The sequence below is a fragment of the Rhinopithecus bieti genome, unplaced genomic scaffold (assembly GCF_001698545.2).
Source record: "Rhinopithecus bieti isolate Rb0 unplaced genomic scaffold, ASM169854v2 scaffold_115, whole genome shotgun sequence".
Lineage (NCBI taxonomy): Eukaryota > Metazoa > Chordata > Mammalia > Primates > Cercopithecidae > Rhinopithecus > Rhinopithecus bieti.
Window position 1 is genome coordinate 40,509 of NW_016803181.1, and position 22,238 is coordinate 62,746.

Sequence of the window (22,238 nt, forward strand, 5' to 3'; positions counted from 1 at the left end):
TTTTTTTTTTTTTTTTGAGACAGAATTTTATTCTGTTGCCCAGGCTGGTGTACAGTGGTGCAATCTTGGCTCACTGCAACCTCTGCCTTCCAGGTTCAAGTGATTATCCTGCCTCAGCCTCCTGAGTAGCTGGGACTATAGGCGCCCACCACCACGTCTGGCTAATTTTTGTATTTTTAGTAGAGATGAGGTTTCACCATGTTGACCGGACTGGTCTTCAACTCCTGACCTTAGGTGATCCACCCGCCTCAGCCTCCCAAAGTGTTGGGATTACAGGCGTGAGCCACTGCGTCCGGCCAAAAACAAAGTATTTTTAAATACAGAGAAGAGTGATCCATGGAGACTGAGTGCCTAAGAGACGTTCGCCCACCTGAATGGGACCAGTGTTGCCCTGGTCATCGTGAGTGAATCATCCAGGACAAAACATGCCCTGACTCTCCTCAGCATCAGGCCACGTCCTCAGAGCACACCCACCCGGTCAGCAGGGCCTCCACTTGCCATTTCCAGGGCTCCTTTTCCCATCCATATCTCCAAGGCCGCCGGGCTGACGGAGGCAGGTGCTGTACCAGCCATGAGGCCCCAAGGTTAAGTCAAACAGGCCATGCCAGCTGTTACCTGTCACCCCTCTAGCATCTCCATTGGCACGCAATTCATCTAGTGGAGCAGCTTTCCTTCAAGAAGACACCAGGAGGAGGAAGGAGGAGGACTTCCCCTCAGCCAGCCAGACTCTGCCATTTCTCCTGCCTAGCTTGAAAGAAGTGATGTGAGCCTAAGACCCTGAAGTGGCAACAAGCAGAGCGCGATGGCCAGCTCGGGCACAGCCCCAGCCCCTCCTGGCTGACACCTTGCCCTAACACAGGGGAGGGAGGCCACACTGAAGATTCCACCTCAGGCTGGAAATGCACCGCGGTATGTGAGGACTGCTTTGAATTTCCCTCTTCTGGATGTCTGCGGACATCTTCCTGCTGGCTGACCCATAACTGCATCAGGGGGATGGGATGCCCAGGGCTGGGAGGGAAGGGTCCAGCCCAAACCAGTTCAAGAAGGAAGCTCCCCTGCTGTGGGGCTTCCTCCAGCCGGAGCCTGGCCAGTGGGGGCCAACAGTTCCTGGCACAGGCTTTCTGAAGGAAATGCTGCTACCTCCAGTAAACCTGAGGGCAGAGCTGGTGGACAGTTGAGGGAGCCAAGGGCAGAGCTGGTGCACCTGGGGTCGCTGAGGAGTTCAGGGAGCTGAGGAGTTCAGGCAGAGCCGGTGGACAGTTCAGGGAGCCGTGCACCTGGGGTCGCTGAGGAGTGGGACAGTGGTGTTGGAGGAGTGGCAGTCTCAGACACAGAAAGGGAAGGAACTTTTCTTGAGTACCTATTAGGTGCCAAGCCCTTTCCGAGGGTTAACTCATTTAATCCTCACAGCGCCCCTGAGAGGAGGAATTGTTATCCACAAATCCAGATGTGGCTCAAAGAGGTTCAACAGCTTGCCTGAGGGCGCAGAACCAGGAAATGACCGAGCTGAGGTTTGAACCCAGATCTGATTCCGGAGCCCCTGCTCTGTCCACCATGCTCACCCCAGACTGAGTTGGCTGTGGTTCTTCTCTCTTGCTGGAGGTCTTTATGAACAGAAACGGGTGAGATATGGTGAGATATGTAGGACAGGGCTGGCCCCTCCAGGGAAGGAGCCTGCTAAGTTCTTTCCTGGGCTGACCTGTGAGTCAGAGGCCACGGGGCCTGGGGCCGTCCTAACTTGCAGGCTGACCCTTACCTTGCAAGGAACCAGGTGTTTTTCCGCCCAGCAAGAGGTGAGTAAAATGTTTCCAAGAGGTCATGGTGGGGGCTGTGATGGTCAGGGCCTGGCATCTAGGAAAAGCTACAGAAACAGCAGGTGCGTGTTCTCTCCAGCACAGGGTGCGCCCACAACCCTTCTGCAGGGGCTCAGCCTGAAGCCGGAACTTAGGAACACCAAGCCCAAGGCAACCTGCAGCCTTGGCTTGAAGCGGGGTAAGTTTTGTGGCAGATGCTGCTGTTCCGCAGAGACAAGGGGATTCCCAGAGCACAGCACTGAGGCTTGGCTGGTCTAGTGTCCACAGCTGAGAAAAGCAGCTGCGCTGTGGGTGGACTACCCTCCCCAACAACGTCTCCTCCCTGGAGAGGAGACATCCCTGTGCCAGGCCCTGGGATGCCAGGGCCACCAGAGCCATCAGGGTCCCACAAATGCAGGGTGGCACTACAGAGGATGAGTCTGCCTTTAAACCTCAAGCCAGAGCGTGGGCATTCAAATGAGCATTGCTGTGCGAGGCAGACCCCTTGGGAATGTACCTGCCTGTTTCAAACATGCTCTGGTATTTCCAGAACTCCTCTTTGGGAACTGCCTTTGGGGCCACTGTGAGCCCACCTCAGCTGTCCTCCTAACCCGTCACCCCACTTTTCACCAGAAGTGGTGGTATCCCACGTGGTCACCCACCTGACCCTCCAGACCTGGCCTCAGGTAAGTTTGGGCTGTTTGCACATATTGAGTCCCTTTCAAGGAAAGGGCACAGCCCACTGAAGGGATTCCCGAGAACGTGCTGAGGCTGGGAAGCTGGCTTTCAAAAAGTGAGTCTAAAGGGCTTTGCAGCCACCTGGAGGGGTCAGCTTTGGGTTGGCTGTGTAAGTGCTCGGATTGCTGGGAAGCTGTTAGAAATGAAGCTGGTGGAATTCCCTGCCATTTCCGGGTGACTGGGAAGAGAGGAGGCTGCTGCCTAGTGGGCCAGCTCCTGGGTTGCTGAAGGTGCCAGGGAGTGAGAGGGGGTTGTCATGCCCCGGCTTTCTCACAGCGAGGCTCATGTCTGCTTATCAGGGCTCAAGTCCTGACCACAAGGCCGAGCACCGGTTCAGCGTGGCTGAGCCACAAGGCCGAGCGGGCGTGGACCTTGGGCTTGGTGTTCCTAAGTTCCAGCTTGTGACCTTGGCCTACTTGCCTTCTGTAGCCCTCGGCATTTTTGTAGGTGACAAGGGATGGATTCATTCACCTCTGCCAGCTTCTCCAGGCACAGTGAGGGGGAGCATCTGTTCCTGCTCACGGAGGAGCTTTGGGTATTTCTCATGGTCGTCACTCAGGAAACGCCTAGCGTAAGTTGTAAGCAGCAGGCTCTGGGCTGAGCATTTCACACATGTGATCTCCTCGCCACAAGCCTGTGAGGTAGCACGAGTACTGTCTCCATTATGCAGAGAAGGAGAGACGAAGTGACTTGTTCAAGCCAAGAGGCAAAGAAGAGGCAGCCACGAGTCTGACCCAGAACCGGATGTGAACTTGGCTGCAGTGGCCATCTGCTCCTACCACCACCCTCTTTTATTCTCAGGCCCACCCAAGACACTTTGGGGAAGGGCCCATTCTAGAATCACAGCCCCAAGACAGAGGTGAGCCCTCGAGTGCTACAAAACTTAGGTAAGTACCCGACTACCATCACCATCTTGTCTGAGTGGCCTCCGGAGGACCCTGTCACCTCCAGGGCTGGGCCCTGACGCCCTGAGACCTGCAGCAGGGTTTCTTGACCTCTTCGTGACCCCCTTTGGGAACTGTCATCCCACACACATTCTGACAGGTGACAGGCCTCACCCGACCCCTTGGCTGAGAATTACTGTGAACAGAAGACAGTCTTTCACTGGACTATTCTCATTGGCCAGAAGGATTTTTCTCAAACTTTACTTTCAGAAGTTTGTTTAAAAAAAAAAATTTTTTTTTTTAGAGACAGAGTCTCGCTCAGTCGCCCAGGCTGAAATGCAGTAGCACGATCAGAGCTTACTGCAGCCTCGAACTTCTGGCCTCAACCCACCCTCCCACCTCAGTTGCTTGAGTAGTTAGGACTAGAGGAGCACACCACTGTGCCCGGCTGGGAAATCATACTATTCCTTTATTCAAAAAGTATCTGTTACGGACCTACTCTACTCCAGGCTCTGGGGACCATGGTAAACGAGAGGAAATCCTCACTCCTGTGCGGTTGCTTGCTTCTTCCAAACAGATGTTGCCCTAGGCCAACCTTCTGCAGCCAGAAGAGATGGTAATGCAAGATCTGTGGGGCTCCTGACATGGTCTGACCTTCCCCTCAGCCCAAATTGCAGTCCCTCTGGTATTCCCAACAGGAGGCTGCCCGCACTCTGCCAGAACTCATTCAGCGATGAAAACTTCCCCCTGCAGCCCCTGCCTTCTGTCCCCTCTGTCCCCTCGCTGATCCTTATGTGGAGCTGAACTCTGTCTCACCTCAGCCTCCACTGGGGTCCGAGTCTGCCATTTGCTCCTCTTCACGTGACTCAAGAGTCAGGAGAGGCGGCACCCCAGCACCCTATCCTGGCCCCCAAAATACATGGAGGAAGGACATTCCATCTGCTTTTCTGCTCAGCTGTCACCTGCAGGGGAGGAGGGTGCTAGACGCAGGTCGTGGCCCTCATGTGGATGCCCACAAGCTTCAGGCAACCTGCCCAGGGTCACTGTGCTGAAGTGTGGAGAGGCCCTGGGAGGATGAGCAGGACCCTGAAGTTCTGCTGTCCCACTTGAGGGACCCAGAGAGATGCGGCATGGGCCAGGGCAGAGAGCAGGACAGGTAATCTGTCAAAATGTTTGGGCTGCCTGCCTTTGTCACCATTCACACACCACTGGCCCCAGTGAACCCCCAGAGGAGAGATAATGGGCTGCTGTTTAAAAGAATACAATAATACAGCTCGTTCAGTCACTTGTGTCAACACTCCAGCTGAATGAGATGCTGAAGAGCAGGCCGGCCAGCCAAGGAAGGTCAATATTGACTCAGGCCCTCCTCCTGGGCCCAGCTTCAGCCTGTACACACAGTGCTGCGGTCCAGCAGCAGCTCAGGCCAGACCAGCCCTCTGACTTCCATTTACTGTACCTCGAATCCCAACTCTTGCCTGTCCCCTCCTGCTGCACAGCACTGGGCTTTCCTGGGCGTGCGGTTATTTCTAAGGCAAGACCTGAAGAATGGCTTCCTGGGAGGGCTGCAAGCCAGGAACCTTCTCACTACCCCAGATTCTCCACAGCCTCTGCACACAAAGGTCTGAGTCCTCAGCACAGGGTCCTCAATGCCTAGGTAGAAGGAACCTCTGGCATCCCTAATCACAAGATTGCCTTTTTTTCCTACAGCCCTTAACTTTCCAGACCTCTATTTCACCTCCTTATACTCACAACACCACTGTGAGTTGGGCTGAACCTGCTGGGCCCATTTTAAAGAAAGCAGGGAGCTGGAGAGAGGAGGAGGAGGTAAGAAAAGAAAGGTATGCTTATAAAGTGCCCATCAGGAAAGATGGTGCTAGGTGCTTTTTATTCATGTATTTAATGGTACTATTTGTAGCCAGTGCAAGCTCTGTTTTACAGATGAAGAAACTGAGCCTCAGAGAGAAGTAACTGTCCAAGACATGAAGTGTGGAGCTGGGATTCAAAGTCAGATCTCTCCGACTCCAAACTCCAGGTTCATCCACAATGCCCAGTGCCCAGAGAAGTCAAATGACCTGCCCTGGATCACACAGCTATGCAGAGCAGAGATGGGACTGGAAGCTCAAGCCAGAGGCTCCCTCTGTCCCAGGCAACAGTTGAGGTTCCAGAGTCACCCATGAACACATGAACATGTGTGACATGCAGGGGATGCTGCTGTTTCTGATGCCCAAGCCAGATCCTCTTCCAGAAATGGCCCCTTCCCTCGGTCACCACAAGGTCCAGAGACCCTGAATTAGGGTCTCTTACTACTCGAGTGACCTCCAAGGACCCCTACCTTTACTTTATTCTTATTGCTTTGCTCTAATACCCTCTGACAATAGCTTGCCAAACAGCCAGACTGCCCTCAAAGCTCTCCAGGATGGGAGCACTCAGAGTGGTTTAGCCCTTCCCAACATAGCAGCTGGAGGCTGATGAGGCAGTTACTCCCCACAACCGCCTTATGAGGAAGGCATTCACATTCCCATTTTACAGATGAGGCCTTTTATAAGTTCGTAGAGAAGTGAAGCAACTTGTCTAAGGAGTCAAAGGCAAAGTCTGGATGGATTCAAACCCCACTCTCTTTGGTTCCAAATGTGTCTTTGACTACTGTCCTATATACCATGTAGAATTCATGGCATTGCAGGCTGACTCTTAACCTTGCATGGAATCAGGCGTTTTTTTACCCAGTGTGGCAACCTATGCCACACCAGCCACAAAAAATGAGCATGGATACAGACCTGAGCCCCTCTGCCCCCTTCACCCAGAAAAACAAGTCAGAAAAGCCCCCCGCCCCCCCCCCCAACAAAACAAAACACCAGAATGGAGCAAGATACAGAAAATGCAACCCTGGGAGCTCTTCATGGCTTAGCCTCCAGTGCTCCTAGCAGCACCTGCACTCCAGATCGGATGGATGCCACCTGAGCAGGTCTGGAGACCTGGGGAATGAGCAGTGGGCTGGGGTGTGTGGAGCGCGGCAGCTTCACGTGTGACTCCTGCAGGAGTCTCCCGCGGCTGCCTCCCACCCTGCCCTGCACAGCCACTGGGCCTGCCACCACCCTTCTTGTTTGGAAACCTCTTCCCCAGCATGAATTCCCTGCACTCTGCCGCGGTGACACCCTCACCCAGGACTGGCATCAGACCTGATGGCAATCAGACCTGAAGATGGACCCAGGGGCAGGGCGGGCCATTTGAGGCCTTGACGTCTACCAGCCTACCGTGGGGCCATGGGGCAAAGTGGTGGAAGTGACTTAACATGCACCCACTAAGGATCGAGAGACGGCACTTGGAAGGGACCACCTCCGCTGCCTAGCAGTTCCAGGAAGGAGCCAGCCCAGGAGGGCCACCTGCCTTCCCACTGTCCCTCCCTGCCTGCTCTTCAAAATGGGTACAGAAGGCTCTAGGGCCGGGGTACGCTCGCTCACTCACCTTCCGGCGCCTTTCGCCTGTTCCTCGAGACTCCTCACCCGCTCTGGACAGCTCTCTTAGGTGCCGAGGAGAGGGAAGACCTGGGACCTTCCTGGGCCAGTCCTCCGCAGGCCTGCGCGGAAACAGATCAGAAATGCATTATGGCAAATGCAGCAAGTGTTCCCGCGGGTGTTGCGACTGGCTGGCGTCCAGGCGTTGGGAACCGCCCCGCTCCCGCCTCCCCACTGAACTCCTGGCTCAGGTGCAAGAGGCGGCAGCCTCCTTGCGGGGTTCACGGGGAGAAGGGGACGTTGGGCGCAGCACCGCTTCCGGGGCGGCCCCTCTCCCGCCGCACTCCGACCTGGCGCGGCCATCCGGCCCCCGCTCGCAGGCCCCACTGCTGCGCCCTCTCGGGGACGCGAATGCCCCGAGCCGGGCGGGCGCCCGCGGAGGGAGGTCCCGCTCCAGGGGCGCGGAACTCCAGATGCTTACGCCCAAAGCCCCTCGCCTGGCGCCAGCTGGTCCCGAACTTCGGGGCATGGGCACCCAGGAAGGGGGCCGCGCGTGTTGGGAGGCCTGTCCTCTCGCCGCGACCCTCCAGGGCAGCCGGGGCACCCACCTGAGGAGCGGGAAGCCCAGGAACGCTCGAAGAGGCCGTGGGAGCCGGGCCCGCCCTCTGCGGGAGGGACCTCGGCGCGGGAACGCCGAGGAGGGGCCGCGCTTACACGTTGGTGCAGCGCCGGCTTCACCTGGCCGCGGTTTTGATTTCAGGGTGTGGCCTCAGGTAGGACGCGGCGGCGAACCCAGAGCGCGGGAGAAGTTGCCCAGGGTCGCCGGGGCCTCTGCCCGAGGGGCGCCCCGCTGCCTAACTCTCTCTCCACCTGCTTGCCCCCAGCTCCCGCCCGCCCTTCGCCTCCGGGCCCTGGCCGGCCACAGCCGCGGGGACCTGCCTGCGGCTCCACGGCCCGGTGGCCGCCTCGCGGAAACCCGACCCGGAGAACCAGCTGGGTGCCGGCTGTGTGTAATCACCTGGTTCACTGGCATCGCAGATGCACGCTCCAGAGCCGCGGGCCGACTCTCCTTTGTCGCGGGGCCGCGTGTGCCCACCCACACATCCTGGAGAGCCCACGCGGAAGTCCGAAAACCCGTCACGTTGGATGATCTGTCCCATGTGGACAGGGCCCCAAGACTGTGCTGAGGTAGCCCCTTGCGCAGGCAGGAAAGTGGGATTTAAGGGATTCCAGTTCCCTTGTCAGACCTTGCGCAGTCCTGAGTCCTGAGGACTTTCTAGCCTGAGAGTCCTAGGGCAGAAGACCCGCACCGACAGAAAGCTTCCAGGAGCGCCGCTGGGGCCTGTTTCGGAGCTCTCTGCCTGTGATTTTGTTCCAGAGTCGGCATCCCCTGCTTGTCCTCAGCAGTCCCTGCCTGAGATCAGAATGGCCATTCCAAGGGGCTCACTCCTGGCTGCCCCCCGGGCCATGTTTCTTTTGGGGTACCGGGTGTTTTCTATATTGGGGGAAGGGACAGGGATCACCTGTCTCTTCCCCAAATAAAGAACTGAGAAGACCTTTGCTCTCCTTGTCTTGGGCCCCCAGAGAGAAGATGTGTGCTCTTCTCTCTGAGTGCTGAGTGCTGAGGAGGTTCTGGCTTGGAAACTCAGTACATGTGGACTCTAAATGGCTGCCCTCAAGTGGTGGCTGGGTGGCTGCCAGTGTCACAGAGCGGGGACCAAGGACAGTGCAGGGATTTAAAAAAATCATTGTTGGGCACCTCAGACTTCAATGATTAACTGAGGTCACTATGGCCACTTATCTTTGTTCACTGATTCTTTAGACGTATCAATGCTACTCATGGCTCAATCTTTTGCATTACAGGCTGTATTGGTTACACACAGTTTACTCTAAGGCACCCACCAAATAGAGCTCAGGCAACCCGTGGGAACCTGCCAGCCCCAAACAGGTCTGTACCCTGTGTGGCTGCACCACAAGTCCAATGCCCTCAGCTTTCCTTGGAAAAGCATGGTGCCAGGTGCAGATGCTGGCCCTGTGTGCCATGGGACAGTGGTGTGGGAGCCAGCCAGCTAACCATAGGTCCTCGCTGCCATCCCCAACATCCCCAACACAATATTTATATTTAGTTTCTGTTCTCCTCCCCTTACTCCGTCCTCTCCTCCTCCTCCTCTTTGTGTCTTTCCCACGCGGATTCTTTCTCTTTCCTCTGACTGGACAATACTGTAGGCCTGACCCACTTAGACAAACTCTGACCTCCTTTGGTCACCCAGGAAGCTGACTGCTAGGCCTCGGATGAGGGGGCAGTGGGAGGGGGACCAGGTGATACAAGAATGGCTCCCCCCACAGATGAGTTACCCAAGGACATGGGTGCACTGGCCGGATGCTGGCTGCAGAAGCAGAATATGCTGCGTGGAGGCGGGAGAGATTCGTTGCTGAGGATTTGAAAGGAACCATGAACCAAAGCTAGAATGAAATGCATTATATTGTCTAACCTGGAATCAACACCCTAAATTATTTTTACTGATTCATGAATGCACATGCGAATTATTTTCTTTTACTACAAATGCCTTATATACCCAAATCACAGCTCCAAGCAGTACTTTTGAACAGAACTATGATAAAGTGTGAATGTTAGAATATTACCAGAAATGAACTGGTATTTAATTTGGTTTGAATCCAGGCTTAGGTACCCTAGAATGGCTACTAGCCAAGTCCCATCCTCACCCTATAGAGAGTAACTCTAGGAAACCCTGGGTTCCTCCCACTCCTTGGGAGCTACAGTGGGTTTGGGGCCTTGAGAGAGGCAGAGGGTCAAGTTAGACTGACCAAGGAGGTAATGAGTGCCCCATCACTGGAGGTATTCAAGAATAACTGTCAGTCAGGTAGGCCAGAGAACTGGATATAAGACTACACTGGGGAATCCCTCAGGTCCATCACAGCACCAGTTTTTTGCACTTCCAGTCTCATCTACGTGAAGTTCAGCTGCACTGGGTTGCATGGTCCCCCCCGTTGCCGCCCCCCTCCCCACACATTGAGACAGCTGGGGATCCACACTGAATCATCCATTGAGGGTAGGTCCTGAGTGATTCATTCCTGTGTGTGACTCTCTCCCTTCTCTATTCTCCTCTGATCCATGCCCAGTTCAGCCCTGCCCGGGAGGAAAGGGTAGAACAACAGCACGGGAAGTGTCAGGAGCAGTCTGGGGACAGTGTCTCCTGCAGCGTCCACGTGCCACCCTCTGCCTTGTTCCCAGGTTGCCATGCTGAGCACAGGGAGCGCCAGGCACATCCTCCTTTGAGGAACCTTGGCTGCTGGCACAGACCTTCTGGTTGAAGGAATTGTCCAGGCACTCCCATTCTACAAATTGGGTAGGAGCTCTGGAAGAGACACCCAAAACAGACATTTCACCACGGGACATGGCTCTTGGAGTGGTGCCATCTCGGAGGTATTGGCAGACCAGTATGGTCTGGGAGGGCAGCAAGGCGGGCACGTCGGGTGGGGCAGGTACTTCCCGGTTCTCCCTCAGCCTGTGGCTGTCGGGGCCTGTTGTAACATCTGAGCGCCAACAGCCAGGGCTGAGTGCTCGGGCTAGGGCCAAAGAGGAAAGATAGGGATCAGCTTGTGGTTTAGAAAGACAAACACATTATCCCTTCCCTGCATCTTTCTGCTCCATGACTTGAAAAGCTTCCTGGGGATGAGGAAGGCGACTAACTAGCTCTTTTACTCCTTCCAGCCTCCTTCCATTGGGCGACTCCGCCCTCCCCTAATAATAGAAATAATAATGGCTGCCAATGATGGCATGCTTCCCGTGGACCAGGCCCCGTACAAAGCTATGTACCTGTGCTACCTCCCTTAGTCTTCACAACAACCCTGGGATGGAAGTCCTGTACACTCATTATTCACATTTGACGAATGAGGAAACTGAGGCCCGGGGCGGTTAAAGAACAGCTGAAGGTGTCCTAATTACTGCTATAGACTGAATGTTTGTGTCCCCCCAAGAGTCATCTGTTGAAACCTATGTCCCCCCCCAAGATTCATTTGTTGAAACCTAATCACCAATACGAGGGTATTAGGAGGTGGGGTTGTTGGCAGGTGATTAAGTCACAAAAGCAGGGCCCTCATGAATGGGCTTCATGCCTTTATGAAAGAGGCCCCCAGAGAGATCCCTGGCCCTTTCCATCATGTGAGATTGTAGCAAAAAGACAGCCACCTCTGAACCTGGACGCAGGCCCTCCCCAGACACCAGATCTGCCAGCATCTTGCTCTTGGGCTTCTCAGCTTCCAGAACTGTGAGAAATAAATTTCTGTTGTTTATAAACCACCAGTCCACAGTATTTTGTTATCCAGTCCAGAAAGACTATGTAAGCCAGTTACTGAGTGGAGGAGCTGGCATTTGAATGGAAGTGTATCTGACCCCACAGCTGGTTCTCTCATGGCTGCTGGCGCCATGGAATGTTTGAACAGGCAGTGGGGAGAGACCAACTCAGACCTTAATATAAGGCATTTGTATTTTTAAAAAATCACTGCCCAGGAAGGCTGTCACATGAGACACAAGAGGGCTGGGGTGGGGTAGGGGACTGTCCCTCCCTGTTTCTGAGTAACATATGAGGACCCCCACATGGCACTGGGTGTGAGGGGCAGAGGGGTCCTCAGGTTCCCCCACTCTGTCACTGAGTTCCCTGCTAGGAATCAGGTGCTAGGCTTTCCTGGCCACAAGCCAGCACCCTGCCTGAAGTTCCTGCATCCCACGCCTGACCTTCACAGACCCAGCGGCCCAGCCGCCTCAGGCCCTCAGGCAGGACCTGCCAGGGAGGTGGGGGCACGTGTGCTGGATGCTTGGCAGGAGGAGCCCTGAGGAGCCGAGGCTCCCAGAGGGGTCCCCGCCCACTCACCCTGGAGCCCGAGGCCTGGGAGAGAGGCACTCTTGGGGGAAAATCCCTTCCTCCCACTCTCCTCCAGGCTGCCCGGCACCTGCTTCTTCCTGCTCCTCACCCCGATGGGACCACCCATCTCTCTCTGCTGATGGGACTAAGAGGGAGGTGCAAACCTCCGGACCTCCGCGCATCTGGAAGTGTGAGCCTAGGGAGCTGACGCTGCCAGGCCCTTGGGGCCCCCAGGCAGGAGAGAAGTTGATGGAGTCTAGCTGCAGAGCCGTGGAGTCCTGCGGATGGGAGCTCTCTTGCCTCTCGAGACTTATGGCATGTCTCTGGCCTCAGTTTCCTGATGCGTGTAATGGAAAGAGTATCTCCCTCCCTTGGGAGGGTGGTGGAATAATGAGGTCTAGAGCATTGGGATACAGAAGTATGGAGGAGCAGCACCCCCAAACGGGGTGAGAGGTTCTTAACCCTCAGCCCTCACAGTTGCGGAAGGGACCAAGGAGAAAGCTCCCCTCCCCGACCCCGGGCGTGCACACTGGAGCTTGGTTTGATGTGCCACGGAGTCGAATCCCAGGATTCGTCCAGAAAACAAGGCTACTACCACTTGCTACTAAATCAACCCAACAGGTCTGTTCACCCCAGATTCCGAAAAGAGAGCCCAGCGCTAGGGAGTAGCACTGTCTGGGGCCTGGTTAGGTGTTTTGGAAAAGCCCATTGGTCCCTGCCTGACTGCTGGACAGACATGTCCTGCTGATACCCTGGGCCTCAGCAGAACCTCGAGCCTCTCTCTCTCTGCCTGCCTTTCTCTCAGGTTCTGCATGTGTACTAGGCTTCCTGTGCCAACGAGAATCTATAAAACCATCCTCTCCAAACACAAGCTGACACTGGGGGCTAAACTTGCTTGACAGTCCCAAAGGGGCCTGGTGACCTGGGAGGAGCCCCTCAGATGCAGGGACCATTGCAGGCTGTGGCGCCCATCCCAGGTGCATCCTGGGCTACCCTGGGAAGGGCTGGGGAACAGCAAGAGCCAGATCTGTGGTAAGGACACTCATTTTAGAGACATGATGGATTCATTTAATATCTTCTCGCTACAATTGTTTTGCAGCGCCTGCTCTTAATGGCCTCCAAACTTTCATCCAAATATCTTTTGCTGGCAGTTCAGCTCTCTGGCTGGCATTTTTGCTGGGAGAACTAATAGCTGGATGCCTTCTTGAATGGGAAACTTTGTCTTGTCTTCTCCCTTCTGAGCTTCCAGCGACTGCCCCAGGTCTGAGATTGGGGGAGGGCTGTGACTGTGACGCTCCTGCGTGGAGCCCAGTGGCTGACTTTCAGGAAGGACAGGTGAGCGTGAGGGAGCGGAGGCCTGTGCCTGACTAGGTGAGGGCCCAGGCCCAAGCTCCAAGGAAGAAAAGGGTGTGAGAAAGCAGGGTATTTGTTGCCTGAGGCCCACCTCCAACACTTTGGGCAGAACACCTTAGTTCCAGATGCACAGAACACACACACTCTGGGCTGTGCGGCCCCCTAGGAACTCTAACTAGCTGGTCCTAGAGTCTGTGGACCTCTGCATGTGCCCTGGGTCAGAAGGCATGGCCTAACGGCCACATGGCGGATCTGTGCTGTGCTGCCACGCTTCTCAGTTTCCTCCCTTCCCCAGTATTCTGGCACACACCGGACAGAGCCCCTGGACTACTGCAGGGGTGGTTGGCCTGCTGGGACATTTAGTTGAACGCTGACAAAGCAGGGTCCTGGTAACACCACTGCCATACCCTCACCAGCGGCTGGTACAACAGCCTCTGCTAGGATGATGGACCTCATCGTCCATGAGGCAGCCCCTCCTCCTGTCCTGACCACCCTCTCGTCACAGGAGCTCTGAATGCTGCTCACTCGTGGCCTTGCATTCTTCCCCCCGGGGCCGGCTCCATCCCTCCCCAGGATCTGAGACCTCTACCTCTCCCCACCTTTCTGGATCCCAGACACATCGTCTTCCAGCAGGATCCACTCTAGTGGAATAGAAAAGGTTTTCTTGTCTAGCTTGGGCCTGGTGACCGGCGACAAGTGACAGGCCTCCTGCCTCTGGGAACTGACCTCTGATGGTGGCTATTGGACAAGTAAATGCCTGCCTGGGGTCAAAAGTCTACACTGATCAGAAGATCACCTGAGGAACAGGGCCTCCCAGGTGCCTCCCCTACCCTCCGCCCCAGAACCTCTGTTTCATCTCTGACACTCATCATGACTCCCTTCTTTGGCTTAAGACATGAAGTTACCTGGGATAAAAAGAACTTGAATCAATCCATTCATAAATTAGTTAGATCTCTTCATCAGAGAGTGGCCTGGTACCCAAGAGTGGCCTGGGTGCCGTGTGCAAAGTTCGTCCTCGGGAAGCACTTGACTGACAAGCATGGGCTGGGCTGTGGTTTCAGGTCTAGCAGGATGCTGGGGGGATGGCAGGAGGCACCCAGGAGGGAAGGGACCTGCCCAGACTCCCAATGTGTCAGGCCAGGCTGCGTCTCCCAATCCATCAGGTTACCCAGTGACTGCTGCCTCCTCCTGCATGTGCCCTTGGTAGCACGGGGGCGGGGTAGGGGGCAGTCTGGGTAGCAAGAGTGCTGGGCAGGCAGCTGAGGATCCCTGGGCTGGAAACTCACCCTGCCATTAGTTAGCTGTGTGGCCTCAGTTCCCACTTTCCTTCTCTGGACCTCTTTCCCGCTTTAAAATTATGGGGGCTGGATGAAACATCCTCTGGGGACTCCCTCTGCTTGAATGTGCTACAGCAATCTGAGATGGCCAGCTCATTCCTGGGACAGCCTTTTCCGCCTCAGAGCTCCTCCTTGCTGTGAGGAGCTCCACCACTGTGCTCTGGTGGTGCAGGAGGCTGTGGCATAAGTGGTCCCCTCACTCCCTCCACCCTCTGTGCTTTCTTGCACAATTCCCTAAGCTCAAAGAAAGAAAATGGAGGCTGGAGCCTCTTCAGGCCAGGAAGCTGAGCCACATAACCAGTCTTCCCGGTTTTAAAGTTCTAATTCTGTGGCTGCTGCAGCCTTCAGGAGTCCTGGTCACCAGGCAGGCAGGCAGGCAGGCAACAGACCTCGGGAGAGGTGACTGGTTTGTTGCTGTCTGCCCTGAGTTCAGCGGGCTGGTCCCCGCTGCACTGGGATCAGAGATTAAAACACAGCCCCAGCTGAACTGAGCTTTCTGATCCTGCTTCCCTGGACACCCAGAGGATTCCCTAGCCAGGTCCTTGACAGCCTGAAGGACACAGCTCTGCTTCTGGCCCCATAGCAAGAGGCCCAAGGAGCTGCATGCATGGAGGCTGTGGGCAGACCAGAGCACAAGAGACTGTTGCCTGGGCAGAGAGACACTGGGATTTGCTGACCGAGACAGCACTTTTGGGGAATAGGTTGCCACAGAGAATCCACAGGTGTACAAAAAAAGTCGTCACTGTCCCTCTGTGAATACATGGGTCTCTGGCCTGCCTGATGTGTCGTAATGAGGTTTAGTAGGAAATGCTGGCCAGCAGAGGTGTCCCTTTGCTGGGGCCGAGGCGGTTGCAGCCTCTCGTGTGGTTATGAGGGAACCTGTTTTTTTCGCATGTGAGTTCCCCCAGCCCAAGAAAGCCTGTCATGCTCTGGGGTTGCCTCGTTTTTCTTAGGTGAACAGGCTTTAGGATTACCTTTCCTAAATTCACAGAACAGATAACCCTTTGTAGAAAAAACAGGCTGGGTGTGGTGGCTCACACCTGTAATCCCAGCATTTTGGGAGGCCGAGGCGGGCAGATCACCTGAGGTCAGGAGTTTGAGATCAGCCTGGCCAACATGGTGAAACCCCATCTCTACTAAAAATACAAAAATTAACCGGGTGTGGTGGTGGGTGCCTGTAATCCCACCTACTCGGGAGGCTGAGGCAGGAGAATCGCTTGAACCTGGGAGGCGGAGGTTGCATAGAGCCAAGATCGCGGCACTGCACTCCAGGCTAGGCAACAAGAGCGAAACTCCATCTCAAAAAAAAAAAAAAAAAAAAANTTTGGTAGAGATGGGGTTTCACCATGTTGGCCAGGATGGTCTCAATCTATTGACCTCGTGATCTGCCCACCTCAGCCTCCCAAAGCGCTGGGATTACAGGCATGAACCACAGCGCCTGGGCCACGATTACTAGGCATTTCTAAATCACTTGCCAGGGTGGTCCGGAGCCTGCCGCGGCCCGGTCTGGCCCCTCTGCCTGCCGCATCGCCAAGTGTAGGCTTTAGATGGGACGCAGCAGAACGCAGTTCCTCATGGAGTTAGGGCCAGCATGTGAAAAAAGCTTCCAGGCCCCAAAAGGAGTAGAGCCAGGGCCACAGCTGGGCTCTCGATCCCTTCACCAGGGGCAGCCCACTTCAAGTCCTCAAGATCTCCAAGTCTAGACCCCAGAAGGAGGAATCTCAAGTTATTCCTTAGGAAGTCTCAGTGGACAAACAATGTGCTATTTGGGAAAAAAATAGACCTGACATGATTGTTTCTTCCCAGCTTTCCCGGGCATTCTGAGAGCTTTCGTTTCTCCTCGGAGGAGGGTTCTTTCAAAGTCACCTCCTCCGTGAAGCCTTTCCTGATTCCCCTGAACAAGGTATGGTCTCTCCTGGCACTTCGTTCCTCTGACACCAGTTATCATCACAGTGATAATAGTTATCTCTTGCTGAACATGTACGTACGTGCCGGTCATGCCGTTCAGAGCATTCACTTATTATCTTATTTAATCTTCTCAACAACCCTAACTCGTAGGTACTATAATTATCTCTGTTGGACAGGAGAGGAAATTGAGACCCAGAGACATGAAGTAACTTGCCCGAGTCACCAGGAAGAGGCAGCACCGGGCCTGAGGCTCACGCTGCTGACTTCATGTTAACCAACCACCGTCCTGCCTCTTCCCGCCCTGGTCTGTCTCCCCCAGCCTTCACCTCCTCCTGCAACTGCAGATAGAAGCTGCTTCTTCCTTTGTCATTCTCAAGTTATCTGTTTTGTCCATCTTTATAAAGTTCTATGTTAAGAACCATTGCCCAGTGTTGGTGTAAATGTATAAATTATCTGGGCTGGATGGGTCATGGCTGCCAAGTTCAGCGATGAGTCTGGGACACAGAGTGGGCAAAAGGACGAAGCCGCCCGGGGGCTGATTGTGGTTGTGTGGCTCCGCTTGTTTCTGGTGCAGTTGGCCCCACGCTCAGCTCAGCTTTCCTCTCCACTGCTCTGCTCCAGGGCTATAAGCATCCCCAGGGCACGAGCTCTGTCCTGCCTGGTCCACCCCCTCTTCCTGCCACCAGTGCTTGTACCTAGTAGGCAGGCCATGGCTGTCATCTGCTTGGCAGCCTGTGCGTCAGAACAAGGTGCGGCCGGACCCCACACCCTGCCAGGAAAAGACACGGTCCCCTCTATCTCACACCTCACTCTGCTCGCCTTAGCCCTTCCTGGGCCCTAGGGCTGAGCTCTCAGAAGGGGGCAGCTTCCCAGGCCCAGGCAGACTGCTCGCCCTGGGCAGGAGGGCCAGCCTTGGCTTCAGCAAGTTGGGAACTCATTCTGCCGTCAGAAGCATTTGCAATGCTCCACCCCAACCTGCTGGCTAGTCTGCCAAGCTCTCTCCTTGAGGCCCGCTAGGTGCAGGCAGACAGATGCCTCCTGATGAGCTTTACTGGCATCCTTCCTGCTGCTCAGGTCTCAGGCACTGCTTCCGCAGCCTGGGCCTTCCTGCTCAGGGTGACGGCATCTTACGGGAAGGACCTTCTGCTTCAGTCCACAGGACAGCCTCCCATGAGTCCTTCCTGCCTTCCGCACCCAGGACACTGTGTGCAGTGGGCATCTCTGGGCCATTTGGGTGAGGAATTCAGTCTTTCAGTGTCTCAGCCTCTTCCCTGCCCAGTCCCCTATGCAGGGGACCTCTCCCACAGAAGTGGGCTGGCATAAGAAGGTCAGCTGTCTGGAGTCCTCCCTGAGCCCTCAGGACCCCAGGCGCCTTTTCCTCTCCTGCCCAGCCTGCACTGGCCCGTACTCTCTGCTCCCTCCTGGCCCAGCCTGCTGCCCGCTGCTGGCCTGCTGTCTGCCTGGTGCTCAACAGCCTCGGCCCCTCTGCCCCAACTGGGCAGCAGCCCCTGCTCAGCTCTGCATTCGTGGAAGACTCCTAGGCACAGAGTCACCTTTTGTGAGGCAGCAGGAGATACCCCACAGCTGGGTCATTCTCCTCATCCGGGAGCCAGGTGTGGGAATTCACTGGCGTGAGAGACACTTACGGGTTCCTCCTGCCTCTGAGTGCACATGTTCCTCCAGGATGGGGAATTTTTTGGTCATCCTTAGGAGTTGTGCACAGAGTGGGCTTTCCTTGGCTGGACACCCCACCCACTGCATCCTCCCTGTGTCTGGCAAGTCCAGGAGGGCTTCCGTTTGTCCTCGGGGCGCTGGACAGGCCGTGCAGTCCCCACACTCCCCATCTCAGGTGCGCAGAGCTTCCATCTAAATCAGCTGCTCCCAGAAGGGCTTGCCTCTGGCGCTGACCCTTCCCTGACCAGTCGCTCTGCTCACTAGGGCTCCCAGGTACCACCTCCAAGCCTGGCCAGGACAACCACCAGGGAAGTCTGCCTGCAGAGGGGACTCCTTGCTTGCCCCAAATGCTTCAACCCCAGCTCGATGAGCTCCCGTGGGGCTGAGTCCCAGGCCCACCAGGCCTGGGGCCACACGCCTCCTAAGCTCATCCTCTCCTCCTGCAGCCCAGTTCCCACCAGAACCAGCCTCAGGAAGACCCCAAGCAGAACCGCACAAACCTCTTGGTGTATGATGCCAGGGAAAGGAAAACTGGAGACCGCAGGACATTAGCCTGGCTTCCTGGTGGGGCCCAGTGCTTTATAAACCCAAGCTCACTGGGCCTGATGTCTCCAAAGCTGACCAGGCATCCACCCTGCAGCAGGGGTGGGGAGCCCAAGGCCTGTGAGGAGTGACCATGCTCAGCCAGGCAGCTCCCTGAACTTGCCCTGACACTGAGTTTCAGAGTCAGAATCTGTGCCAGGTGAAACCCAGCAAAAGGGTGTGACTTGGAGCCTGGAACCCAGCAGTGCTCCCTAAATATTTGTGGAATGAATACACAAGGGAAATGTCCCAGAGGCAGTACAGTGAGAGGGGCCTGGTATAGGGGTGTCCTGGTGACACTGGCTTGGCCCAGAAGGGGCAGGAAGTACATGCAGGAACAGCAGAAACAAGCACCTCTCCCTCTAGCTAGGGAGCCAGCGTCTAGTTGGGATTGGACTGTTTCACAATCAATCTGGAAAGAGGGTGGCAGGTCGGGTTGGGAGTGGAGCTCCTTGACCCAGGAACCCACAGCTGTGGAGTCAGCCTCCCTGTCCCAGGTGGGAGGCAGCCTGGGCACCTTAGCACCCCTGTCCCTAGCCCAGGAATCCAGAGCATGCAGCGGCAGGGGAACCTTACCGTGGCCGCTCCTTCTGGGCAGCGGGGCCCCGCGTTCTCCACTGCAGGCTGGTGCTTGTTTCTAGCCCAGGAAGCGGCACTCCCTTCAGGCAAAATAGAAAAAAAAAAAAAGGAAAAGAAAACCTCAGTGCTTTTTTCACCCAGCCTCTTTTCCTGAAGGCTCCTGGTTGGTGTCGTCCTGCCTCTGTGGGCACACAGCCTCCCTCCCTCTGGCAGCTTACTCACTGGTGCCCGCAAAGCTGCCAGCTGTGTGGGGAGGTGGGACCTCCCCCCTCCTGACACACACTGGGGCATGCCCTGTGGGGACCAGGGGCTTGAGGGTGGCACCCGCTGGGTCCTGATCATGGGGAAGCCATGCCCTGGCCAGCACCCTTCTCACTGAATGGTGTCCCTGCGAGCTCAGCAGAGACACACATGGGTGCTGACTGGCTCTGCCTAAGAGAGTGACAAGGTTCTTGGTAGGAAGCTGTTTCCTTGGTACCCAGACCTGCCAGGATGAAGGGGCAGCCCAGCCCCCCAGTGATGGGCTCTCACCCTGGCCAGCCCCTCCGGAAGGCTTCCTACCTGGGCATGTTGCTGTGTCTCAGTCCTGTGCACCCAGACAGGGCCTGGGCCTGCCGGGGCTGGCAGCTGCTCCTCACCCTGCTCAGGCCGTGTGTCTGGCGTCCCCTCTCCCTGATGCCCATCTCAGGGCCTGCGCCCACCCACCATCAGTTAGGATAAACTGCTGTCAGGCCCCCAGCCAGCTCTCTGCTGGACCCAGCTGCTGTCCCCAGCAGGCGGACGGCACACACACTGGCTTACACACTCTCGCACTCACGCACACGTGGGTCCACGCCCAGCATAGAGCCACCTACCTGCCCAGGCCAGCCTAAGCCAATCCAGCCTCGCTCTCCAAATGCCACTCCGACCCCAGAAGCCACTCCTTTACAGAAACATCCCCGTGGGAGATGAGTTCACAGCCAGCCCGGGAGGACTCCAGTCAGCTCGGACAAGACTGCCCTTCTGTCCTTACACCTCCAGAGGACACACACGGGCAGCCTGACCACCATATCTGCTATTGCACTCTGCCTGCTGCCACAGCCCCCCGGGCACCTCTGGCCCCCACAGCGTCTTCCATATCTTTAGCGGGTGGCAGCAGACTCACAGCAAGTCCCATCTTCCTGGAGCCCAAGGTAGGGAGGGGAGAGCTAGAAGGGGCGGGACTCAGGTGCAGCTCCAAGTTTCCAGCTCCCAAAATAATCAGATGCAAAGGAGAAGCAAGAACAGCTCCAGGCGGGCGGTGACTCAGTGCTAGTGGGCCGGCTTAGTCACCTGGATGGCTGCTGGCGGCTCCTGGTACATCAGGACGGGAGCAGCGCCCTCCCCCACCTGCCTGGACCGTGACTGTCTCCAGAGTGTGGCCGCGGAGCCCAGCGCCCGGGGCTGTCAGGCGAGGCCGCTCCACCCCGCTCCCGCCCATCAGGGCCTGGCGGCCCCGGCTGCGGCGCGCCCCTCCTCCACCGTGCGCCCCGGCTCACTTTGGGATTTCTCCATTAAATCCTCAGGCATCGACCTGCTCGTTTGGGGCGCCGAGCTGCTCCAACGTTGCTTGGCAATTTTGATATCGTCGGGGGTTGCCATGGGGAGGAAGGTGATGTCATTGACAGAAAAAAAAACCCACGGAATTTACAAATCAGCTGGGGCTGGAGCTATTTATAAAAACACGTTTTTCTCTGCCTTTCTTTGCTGAAGGGGAGAAGGAGGAAGGGCTGCCTGCGGGCTCAGGGTGAGCCTCCCTACTGTCCTCCCTACCCTTGCCCTAGAGAAGCCAGACCTCCTTGGCTCACCCCACCCCCACCCCCCAGAACTTGGAGCTGCGCATTCAGACCTGGCAGGTGCTGGCCTCAGCTGGTTTTGCTTCGAAGGCGAGAGTGGCACACGGGATGTGAGGCAGGGCCGGTGCCGGCTTCCTGGGTTGGCAGGAACCAGAAACCAGTTACTTAACTGGGTGCCTTTATTTCACTGGTCAAAAACAGAGGCATTTGCTGGTGAGGCAGCTTGAGCTCTTTGATGTGCCCCCCACCAGCTCCCCGGAGCGCCAGGTGGAGCCCAGACTTCCACAGTGCCCTTCCCATTCCTAGCCTCAGTGTCTCCTCCGCTGGCCCCTTTTCTTCTCCCAGTGTCCAATTGTGGGCTCCCCAAGCTCCAGGCTTGGTCCCCTGCTCATCTCTCCCCACATTCAGCCACCACTCCATCAAAACACCTTTTTTCTGTGGCTTTGACCATCACCTGGGCAAACGCTGGCCCCAAAACCCATTTTGTGCCTGCCCCACTTCAGGCGCCACCTCTGATGGCCCAGCTCCCACTGCCAGGACCCACTGGCTATTGACAGCCACAGGGAAGCCTGGGAGTTCTTGACTCTTTCCGTCCCCCAGTCCCTTATATCCAAGGTGGCACCCGGCTCCACATTTTATTTTTGAAAACTCTAACTTTCTTCTGTAGCGAAGCCATGTGGTGTTTGGTTAAAAGCCCAGGCTCTGAGTTTTCAGTCTTCCGCATCTGAGCTCCACTGTTCGTCAGTTGAGTGACCGTTGGCATGTTATTGAACCAATTGAACTTCAATTTCCTCATCCATAAAATGGTGATGATTTCACCTGCCTCACAGGGCTGTGGGAATTAAATGAATAAAGTTTCTGGCACAGAGACTGCTCATCTTGATCCCAATAAACATTAGTTTTTATCCACCCCTCCACTGGTGGCAGATTAATCTTCCCAAACCATGACCCTAGGCACCTTCTGCGCAAAGGTCTCAGGCTGCATGCGTAGACATTTTGATTGAATGCAGTGTTAGATATCATGGCATTAAACATAAGAATTTCAATTTGTGGCTGGGCACGATGGCTCACACCTGTAATCCCAGCACTTTGGGAGGCCGAGGCGGATGGATCATGAGGTCAAGAGATCGAGACCAGCCTGGCCAACATGGTGAAACCCCGTTCTACTAAAAATACAAAAATTAGCCAGGCGTGGTGGCGTGTGCCTGTAATCCCAGCTACTCGGGAGGCTGAGGCAGGAG

General features: G+C 56.0%; 2 protein-coding genes across 6 annotated transcripts in view; one reads left to right on the plus strand and one right to left on the minus strand.

Annotated features, from left to right (window-relative positions):
- The window catches only part of PAK6 (p21 (RAC1) activated kinase 6), a 38,180-nt gene extending 17,304 nt beyond the window's left edge, over nt 1–20,876 (minus strand). Inside the window, exons 1-3 of one of the 5 annotated variants that reach the window (XM_017867914.1) lie at nt 20,701–20,876; nt 19,181–19,263; nt 6,878–6,989 (exon numbers count right to left, since the gene is read on the minus strand). The gene's annotated coding sequence lies outside the window, so the exon portion shown is untranslated. Of the gene's footprint in view, nt 1–6,877; nt 6,990–7,475; nt 7,612–7,885; nt 7,938–19,180; nt 19,264–19,744 lie in introns of those variants that run through there. The other 4 variants (XM_017867924.1, XM_017867934.1, XM_017867944.1 and 1 more) reach the window with 4 other exon arrangements.
- Nucleotides 2,989–8,054, plus strand: LOC108526792 (uncharacterized). Its single transcript, XM_017867686.1, has 3 exons — nt 2,989–3,102; nt 6,843–7,640; nt 7,752–8,054. Exons 1-3 carry the CDS (start codon nt 2,989–2,991, stop codon nt 8,052–8,054), a joined length of 1,215 nt encoding a protein of 404 aa, XP_017723175.1.
- Nucleotides 20,877–22,238: the final 1,362 nt, after the last annotated feature.